The sequence below is a fragment of the Coffea eugenioides genome, chromosome 2 (genome assembly GCF_003713205.1).
Source record: "Coffea eugenioides isolate CCC68of chromosome 2, Ceug_1.0, whole genome shotgun sequence".
NCBI classification, from domain to species: Eukaryota; Viridiplantae; Streptophyta; class Magnoliopsida; order Gentianales; family Rubiaceae; genus Coffea; species Coffea eugenioides.
Window position 1 is genome coordinate 67469087 of NC_040036.1, and position 10452 is coordinate 67479538.

A 10452-nucleotide genomic window follows, 5' to 3' on the forward strand; every position below is an offset into this window, starting at 1 on the left:
TACCTAAACACATGTTGCCCTCAATTATACCAAAAATTTTAAAAAATCTACACAATATTCCACATTCTCAAAAAGCTTTTATTCATGCCATTGAAATTAAAATCCCTTTTGACCACAACTCAGTCTTATATAACATAAGAAAACTTTCTTTTTCTTAAGATGACCAAAGGTTAGAAAGCAAATTCACTTTTCTTATGATCCTAAGATTACACAAAAACATCATCATAATCCAGAAGAATATTCTATTTGTTAACGTCACTGTATGTACTACTAATGCGTCATCAAAAGCTTTAACAAGCTCATCATTATTCTATCAAATGCTACATCATTTTTATCAACACTTCACAAAAAAGCATGACTATTCGTGCATGGATTACGTTCTAAAGCATTTGACATATATTGATTGACACATGAAAGGGGGAAAGTGTCTAATTATGTGCACCAGTAATTAGCCACGGCAATCAACAGCCTCTTGGTGGTGTTGGTGGGAGGCAGCCACGGCAGTCAACCTTGCCTCCCATTTACCATTTAATTATGACGTTCACTTTCAAGTGATTTTCTCCAACACGATTTTCCATCAGTTAGGATCCCCTCTCCCTAAATTATGTTAGAGTAAGTTATATTAATACTATCGTTGCAAAAAAAAAAAAGGAATTAGCCACGGCAATAAGAGCATCTGCACTCAAATGCATCACAAACTCATAAATTGGATAATGATTAGTTGCACTTTGCACTCCTCAACTATTCTTAAATCACATTTTACACCTTAAACTTTTAAATTTTTGGTAATTTACTACCTTCAACTCCTACCTTTTCCCAATATCCACAAGTAGTAGCTGAATATTGAGATAGATTTCATCTTACTGGTGATTGGTTAAAATAAAATTTCAACCCATATCTTATCTTATCCCCAAAATCTACTTTTTTTTCTTTTATCAAAAAAGGAATTCAATTGTACATTTTTCCTTTGATAAAAGCAATATACTTTGGATGTGTCACACACACACACACAGAGCAACTGTCAGTGGGGCAGGATTAGCCCAATGTCACCCCACCCAACCCAAGAAAAGCCTACTAAGCCTAATTTTTAATTGACCCAGGCAAAGTTTGGGCATAAATATTAGTTCGAATTAAATGTGGACTAAGTTTGGACCTTTTTAGACTCGAATCCCATTAAAGATTGACCTTTGTACAAATATAATTATATATATAATGTATATAATAATATTTATAATTTATAATTATATATATTATAACATAAAATATTAAGAATTTATAAATAAATTTATAGTAATTGATAATTATTAAATATATATTATACATCATTATTTATTTAATTATGAACTTGGGTTCGGGCCCATTTGAGCTCAAAACTCGTGGAAGAGTGCGAGTTGAGTGTGAACTTTTTAATTTGTATCAAAAACCCTAAAGCCCCGTTAATTTGTGAGTCTAATCTAGACTTGCCAAAACTCGACTCACGAAATCTGAGAGAGAGAGAGAGAGAGAGAGATGTCAAATTTGATAACAAGAAAAGAATAGGACTTTCATTAGCTTCTGATGAGAGGAAAAATGTGCACTTTGGCACATTTCTTGATAAAAAGAAAAAGTCATTTTAGGAACAAAATAAGAGCAACAGTTGAAAGAATCGTTTTATCAATCACATTTTTTAAATATGATTATAAGTAACACACAACGATGAGAACAATACAGACAAATAATAACTCAACAATACTAGAACTAATACCCATATATAGACAACCACCAGCTCTTGGGCTGGTGGCCACCACCAAGCCTTTAAGGCTTTGGTACCAAAATGCGGCCTTGTTTGGATTGCAATTTTTTGTCGGAAAATTACGTTGTTTTCCGTGATCACATTTCTCTATTACCTTTTTCCCTCACATACATCAAATCGCTACAGTATTTTTTCCATGAAAAATCATGGAAAATGCAATCCAAACACAACCAGACATGGACTCTTGTGGCTCTGCTTCAAATCCAGACAGGTGCGTAGTGCACCCGTCTGGTCCGGTGGTGGTTCTATCCCCATCGGTCCCCATAGGCTCAGTTGAGCCTCCCCCGTAGATAGAGTAGGAGTAGGAGTAGGGATGACAATTGACAAAAAAAAAATAAATAATAATACCCATATATAGACAGTGGCATGAAAACTAGCATCTAGTGACATTAGACTCACATCTTGTGAGACTAAAACTAGGATCTCCAACATCTAGTCATATTTCCTATCATAGCTGGCTGAAATCTACTTTAATTTGTTAGAGTTTTTTTTTAACTGTAATGGATTGCAAAAAATTTAAATGTTGAAGGTAATAAATTATGAAAATTAAAAGCTTGAAGTGCAAATTATAATTCAAAAAATAATTGGGTTTGCAAAGTGCAATTACCCCCCAAACAATGCATAGCTACTATCCCATAATATCTCATTTTTTTAATTCTCTATGCTAATTACAATTACACAATGAACAATATAATTCAATATCAAACAAATCATATATTGTGTCTACGTACGAATCTCCCCCAAGCCCTCTAGATTCCTTTCTAATGGATTACATCTTAGCCAAATTATGACTAAACCCCAGTTTTCGAATTGTGAGACTTAGAACCTCCAATTTCAATTGCTGTTTTAACCTTAAAATGTTTTAATATTTGACTTCTAATTTGTATAAATAGTTAAATAGCAAGGGACACCTAATTCTTTGTAGACCTATTTTCTAAGGCTAACTCTTGATGAAATAGCCACTAGACTTTTTTGCCCCTTAAAAATGTAAACCAAAATATAGCCCCAATTTCATTTTTAGTTATGAAAATCCAACCATATTAAAATAAATGACAATAAAATCCCGACCTAGTTGATACTCATCTGTAACTGAGAAGTCATAATTTGATTACTAATGTTTTACCATTATGGCCCTTAAGTTTTATTAACTCTTCAATGACACCCTCTTATAACAACACTTCACAATTTATTAGGTGTTACAATAAACTCTAATATCAAATTAGACTAAATTTGCAAATTGTGAGACTTAGAACCTCTATTTTCAATTGCTGTTTTAACCTTAAAAATGTTTCAATATTTGACTTCTAATTTGTATGGATAGTTAAATAGCAAGGTAAGCAAAATCACTATAGACTCGGGACATGCTTTATTACTTTTAGCTCATAGGGTAGTCATTTGCCCTTTTTGTTTTTGGTCCAAGGAAGCTCATAGAGTAGCCTACAAATCTCCAAATTTCCTTTTCAATATAAGTAACCAAAAGCTCCCACAAGCCCCTTGCCCAGAGTGATATACCTCGGACGATCTCTTGGAATTCAATACCGTCTTTACTTGCACATACTAAATGTGGGTTAATTTGATGCTTTAAAGTTTTTATGTTTCTCTATTTTGAGGATAGACATGGGGAAGGCTGGGAAGGTATTAATAAATAAATAAATAAATAAAATTTTCTTTTATAGGCCTTTAAATTTTAGGTCCGTGAATTTTTCGCACATTGCATATTTTTAATGAAATTAGTAGACTACAAAACATAAAAAAAAAAGTGGACAACAAAACATCAAAATTTATTATTATTTATTGGTTAAGAAAACCCATGTTAATGAGACACAAATACATAAATTCTTCCGAAAGTTCTTTCAGTAAAGATTTAGTTGTTTTAGTTTGACTAATTAATTAAGTTTCAGGCTATCACAAAAATAACTATTTTGCCAAATACCAGTGACCCCTAAAAGTAAACGAAAATATACTCTTATCAAACTCCATAATTGGAAACAAAATTATTCAGGGGAAATATAATTTTTGTTTGGATAGTTTAACGTTGTTTCTTTTACTAGTTCTATTACTATCTTAAGGGTAAAACTTAAAAAAAAAAAAAAAAAAAAGGTCTGTCTAACGTATGCCCTATGAGCACTCATTAAAATGTATTTCAGATATGAGATTTTTAAAAATATAAAATTAATTAGAAATAGCGTATAAATGCAAGGAGATTAATTAAGAAAAACATATAAATACAAAAGAAAATGATAATTATTAGTGTATGTATATACATGATAGGTTGGGTAGAACATAAGTATGTTAACGGGTGTGTTCTATGGGACCCGTTAGAAAAACTAAAAAAAAAAAAAGCAAAACGAAATGCAATAAAAGCTATGAGAATCAACTAGATGCTGCAAAAAGTGATAACCTTTTCCATCGGTTAAGCTGAGAAAGTATATTTACTTTTCTTATCACAGGATTATACAAAAGCATCGTAATCCGGCCGCAGAAACATTCTCTTTTCAAGTCGGTGGACCTACTACTAATGCGTCGTCAAAAGGTTTGGAAAGCTTACCAAGTTACCATTTTTCTTTCAAATGCTACATCTTTTAACCAATCCTTACCTTAACTATTTAAACTCGTATTACCTACATAATCACCATTTGCATTGTAACCATCAAATTGACCATAATCCTATTCAAAAAACTATTAAAAAAAATCCAAGGATTTTTTTTTTCTTGATGAAAATTTTATACTGAATTCTTTCATATAAAAAGTGATTAATTTCAAATTGCATAAATCAGTGTTTAATGGTAACACAGCATCTACACTCAAAAACACTTGGCAACAACTTATAAATACAATAAATGGACAGAGTATAAATGTACAATTAAACTGTATGTCTATCCAAAGGGCCATGCATTTATGCCAGAATATAAATCAAGGTGCATTGCACCTTATGTTTGACATTGATACAAGTTAGCCAAATAGTTTTTCGAATTAGTGCCCAATGGATTTTTTTTTTTACTACATCTAATTTATCATATGTTTGTGCAAACTAACATGTATCAGCCTCATATATTTAGACGCTTGTTAAAGTTAATCCTACTTTCCAAATGACTAATACCATGAAATGCATGTCAACGGATGCCCCTTAGATAAATCCCATATCTAAATAAAAAGGTGAAATTGTTTAAAATGTCCTTTACATTTCGTCAAATGAATTTTTTTGTCCTTTGCTTTTAAAATAGTAACTTTATATCCCTTACAAAATTAAATCAGTAAAATTTGATCCCAACTTAATTTTTTGATTACTTTTCAATCTGAAGTCATCAGGCGACCTATATATGGTCTTTTTTTTAGTAGCGAAAAGGTTAGATTACATTTATAGTTTAAAAAAATGACCCAATCCATATTCATTTTTTACCCTCAAAAAAGTAAGATTAATCCGAACCATTTTCATTTTTTTTCTAAAAAAGTGGGATTGAACCCAGTTGATATTCATTTTTGCCACTGGAAAAATTGGATTTAACCTTTTGTACATAAAAAATAACTATATGTTGGTCATGTGGTGATTTTAAGATAAAAGTGGTCAATAATTTAATTAGAATTAAATTTTACTGATTTAATTTTATAAGGGACGTAAAGTTACTATTTTAAAAGTAAATGATGAAAAAACTCATTTGACGAAATATGAGATATGTTTTAAACGATTTTTCGGAATCAAAACTTAATTGTAACTCTCATTGGATTTGGTGATAGTCACTATGCCGCTCTTACCAAGCTTAAAACAAATTCACAACTAAAATCTTTAACTAACCTACCATCAAAAGCCTCTAAATCATCTTCAACCATTTCTCTCTAAAATTTTTAGTTCAAGGTTACATTCACATTCATCCATGCTATATGCCCGAAACCATTGCACTGCACAATATCTGCCATCCCATCCTTCCACATTTCCTATTCTCTAACTTGATTAGTACTTTATCTTTGAAAGGGAGGTTAATTAAGACTAAAATAAAACAATGAATTATATGATTCAATTTCAAAACACACAATCTATATATTAATCAATCCCTCCTAGACAGCCTTCCTCCCCAAGTCGGTGCTGTACCAGCAACAATAATTTTATTATAGACAGTACCATGGCACCTACATGAAAATCCCAATCCCCCTCCCATAAATAATTGGTCCCAGCCTCTGCATGCATTCACGTGTCCTGCTATCTATTGCCGTTAATTACACCATCATCAGCACCACCTTCTGCATAGGATTCTAAGGACCAGTGGAACCCAAAAACAATTACTCCATCTTTTTTTTAAAATTTTATTTTCTTTAATGAATTCGGTCAGCTCTGTCCCAAATTTTCAAATCCCTTCCTCAGCCTTAAACAATTTTGCCACTGCCCACCCACGTGTGTCAGCGACACGTGCAGTTCACCCTCTAATCACATGAATTCAGTAACCTGTGCACTCATTGGAGTGTAGCATCACTTGCCAGTTTTCCAAGTCTTGGGAGACAATCCCGCTTACTCTCCTGCAATAAAAGACAAAATCCTTGATGAATATGAGAGAGAGATATTTGGGAGAGAAAGAGAGGGAGTGACAGAAACTGTGGTGTTTTTTTTTTCCTCTCTCTCTCTCTCTCTCAAAAGTGTGTGTATGTGTGTGTGTCTGTGTGTGAGGTTTTTGTTTGTTTTGTTGCTTCATGAGTGAAGAGAAGCCTTCACTTCTTGGTTTGTGTTGACATAAAATTTTGTTTTTGGTTTGCTTTGCTTTGCTTTGCCAATTGCCATTTTACTAAGAGTTTGAGAGTTGAGACTGAAGGGAGCAGGGAAAAGAAGGAAAAAAATACAACAAGAAGGGAAAAAAAAAATCAAACACAACAACATGTTTGATGGTGTACCAGCTGACCAATTCCACCAATTTTTAGCAGCTTCTTCAAGAACTTCACTTCCTATTCCTCTTTCTTTCCCTCTTCATCATCATGGGGTTTCAATTCCATCATCTGCAGCATCAGTGTCACTAGCATCGCCACCACTGCCACCAACATCAGCAACACCACCAGCACCAGCTTTTCTTGGTTGTTTTGATCCATACTCTTCTCCACTGACACTTGATGTTCAAGTTCAACCCCACCACCACCACCAGCAAAGTGGGCTTCACCACCGATTGCACCACCAATCACCACCACCCACCTCCAAGAATGGTGAGGAAAAGGAAGAAAGAGAGGGATCAATCTCAGCAGCAATCCCACTTGATCCCTGGTCCAATGATGAAGTTCTTGCACTGCTCAGAATCAGATCTAGCATGGAAAATTGGTTCCCTGAAATCACTTGGGAACATGTTTCAAGGTACCCTTATGTGACATCAATTTCCTCGTGCACTGGTGATGTATATATGATATGATATATACCTATTTTGCGCTATGATAAAAGTGAATTATTCAGGTGATTGATTGTCAAAGTGAAATGACTTTTTTTTTTTTTTTGCAGTCCTTGTACTCGTATATTTGTACACTTTTAGTACCTGCACTTACTTTTAGAATCTTTCCAATACTTTTTGTCAAATTCAATTTCATACTCCTGGCTTCCTGGCTTCCTTTTGAAATGATGGATCTCTTGATATGCTTTTTTTTTTTCTTTTATATCTACATTTATTTCAAAGAGCTGTTTCTAGTAACCTAGTAAATGCTTCTTTGTGTCTGTGCCTGTGAGTTTGTGTCTGAGAGAGAGAGAGAAAGTTGTGAAACAAAGAATATCCCAGCATTTGAACTCTTATGATTTCATTTTACTGCATTAATTTACTCAGAGTGATCCGTTTAGTTAATTGGGGTCTTGTAGTTTATGCATATTAATGATGGACGCAGGAAGCTTACAGAGCTTGGGTATCATAGGAGTGCTGAAAAGTGCAAGGAGAAATTCGAGGAAGAAAGCAGACATTTCAACAGCATGAATTACAACAAAAACTACAGGTTTTTCAGTGATCTTGACGAGCTTTATAATGATGAAAATCCACAGGTTTCAACAGAAAAGAGCCAAGATTTGGTCAAAGAAAAGGATAAACCAGAAGGAGACAACAAGATGGACGCTAGTACACTGCAAGAAGAGGAGGACACAGGAAACACTGTAGCCGTTGCCAACCCTTCTGATCAGGAAAATGCAGAACTAGTGAAGGAATCGACTAAAAGCAGGAAGAGAAAAAGGAACCATAAGTTCGAGATGTTCAAGGGTTTTTGTGAAGCAGTAGTGAAGAAGATAGTTGAGCAACAAGAAGTGCTACACAACAAACTTATTGAAGACATGGTGAGAAGAGATCGGGAAAGCATCGCAAGAGATGAAGCTTGGAAGTGTCAAGAAATGGATAGGATCAACAAGGAAATTGAGATGAGGGCACAAGAACAGGCCATTGCATGTGATAGACAAGGCAAGATAATTGATCTCCTTAAGAAATTCACATCTGGTTCTGAGGCAGATCAAAGCTTAGTAAGGAGAATTGAAGATCTTCTCAAGGTAACAAATAGTTCAAATTCTGTGACTTCGTCTTCTGAAATTCTGCCCCCTAGCAGCCTCAATAGTGACCAAACTAAACTCGAAGGAGTCACTTCAACAAGCATGGCTATTTCCCACCATAACCCTACTTTGGTGCTCTCAAGAAACAATCCAACTTCATCTGGAGAAACCACCCCATCACCTCACAACCATTGCTCAACTCCACAAGCAACCTCCTCAGCTACACTACCCACGACATCCCAAAACCCTAATACCAATTCTTATAAATACCATGAGGACCCTTCACAGCCAAATCCATCTTTAGCACAAAAATCATCCCAGAAAATGGTTTCTGCACCAAATGAGAGGGGGGAGCGAATCGCCGGTAAGCGATGGCCTAGAGATGAAGTCCAAGCATTGATAAACCTCAAGTGTCGTCTCACCAATAACAGTACATCTGATGACAGCATCAAGGAAGGTGCAAAGGGTCCCCTATGGGAAAGAATCTCACAAGGGATGCTAGAGTTGGGGTACAAGAGAAGCTCCAAAAGGTGCAAAGAGAAATGGGAGAATATAAACAAGTATTTCAGGAAGACAAAAGATAACAACAAGAAGAGGTCACTTGACTCCAGGACCTGTCCTTATTTTCTCCAGCTTAGCACTTTGTACGGTCAAGGAACACTTGTGGCCCCTTCCAACCTGCCAGAAAACCGCCAGACTTCACCTGAAAACCACTAGCTAGGCTTTGCATTGTTAGATCAGATATGTTAGAATTAATGAGTGTGAAATGTTGCTGATAATTGTAAGAGTGATAACAAGCTTTGCCCGGAATTTAGCTTATTATGTCCAGAAGAAGAAGAAGTTCATACTTCTTAGGTTGAAACATTTTGCAGTTCTTGGTAGCTAAAACGATCATTGTCCCCAATGACATTATTTTAATTGCCCTCTAAATAATGCTTAGGAGAAGACTACATATAAATGTCAATTTTTGGTGCACGTGTATCTTTCAGTGAAGTAGGAGTGCCACCCTTTTAATATTAGAATAGTACAAATTAGGCAGTGTGCCGTGCCATATTAGGACCATGCTGCAATATTCTGTTCTTCTTGTGAGAAAGAATTTGTCATGTATGTTTTAAGCATTTTATTTGTCCATCATGGTAAAAATTTACCATACAGAATATAATTTACCATGCAAATTATAGTAACTTGTAATTTTTTTTTTCTTTTTCTATCCACCAGTATATTTCAGTTTTACAGGTAAAGGTGTTTAAATATGATCTCTCCATTGAACCTATAGGTCTAAAAAAAATAATCATTGTTGAAGGCAACATATACGTTGAATTTTTATACTAAAGGTTTTTTGTTCTTCAATTTTTTTTTCTGACAAGCAGTAAATATATAAGAGGAAAATTATTCGATAGGCATTATTGTATATAGGTCCCTTTATTCTAGTCATAGAATCTTTGTACCTTTATCTTGTTCCTCCCTTTCTTTTCCCCAAAATAAGCAACAAAACTAATTGCAGAATGATTTTAGGATGTGTAATTCCCATAGATAAATTAATAGTTTTCTGCAATTACTACATTGGAAAATGGAAGACCTCAACTTCTTAGACCATAAACACTACGATTTTTGAACTTTTACATGCTACGACTTATGAAAGTTATAGCAAAAATTAAGTACTTTAATGAGAATTAACTTTTTCCATATTTTTGAATACTGAATTTTCTTTTAATACCATTACCACTCGGCTTCTTGAAAAGAAGTTATGCAGTCATGCATTTATGTATATGTACTAGGCTTGAGATGAAAAATGAGAGGTTTATGAGCCATAAAATTTTCTTGGTAATTTAGCAGCCAATTCCAAATGATCATCTTGAAAGAATTGCATACACATCATGCATACAATAACTCCACGTTATTAACAATCGTTTTATACAGAAACATGTAAAGGCTAATTACGTGGGAATAACAACTTTAGCATCATTTGTATACCAAGTTCTTACAAAAAGCAAGACAACTGACATTATTTTTCTCAAAGAGAATAGGTCTCAGATTTGCTTCCCCTTCTTACTTAATCCAAAAATGTGATGCCAAAATTATGGAAAAACAAATAAGAAAAGAATGGAAAAAGAAAAAGGGTTCGATCTTGTCACTAGCCAGGGACAAGAAAACCATGAAGATTCAAGATATTAGA

General features: G+C 34.2%; 1 protein-coding gene across 1 annotated transcript; it reads left to right on the forward strand.

The window, feature by feature from the left end:
- Window positions 1-6393: 6393 nt before the first annotated feature.
- On the forward strand, window positions 6394-9251 carry LOC113763287 (trihelix transcription factor GTL2-like). The gene is made up of 2 exons (XM_027307053.1): window positions 6394-7118; window positions 7634-9251. The coding sequence occupies exons 1-2, from the start codon at window positions 6655-6657 to the stop codon at window positions 8991-8993; spliced, it is 1824 nt and encodes a 607-aa protein (XP_027162854.1). The 5' UTR covers window positions 6394-6654; the 3' UTR covers window positions 8994-9251.
- Window positions 9252-10452: the final 1201 nt, after the last annotated feature.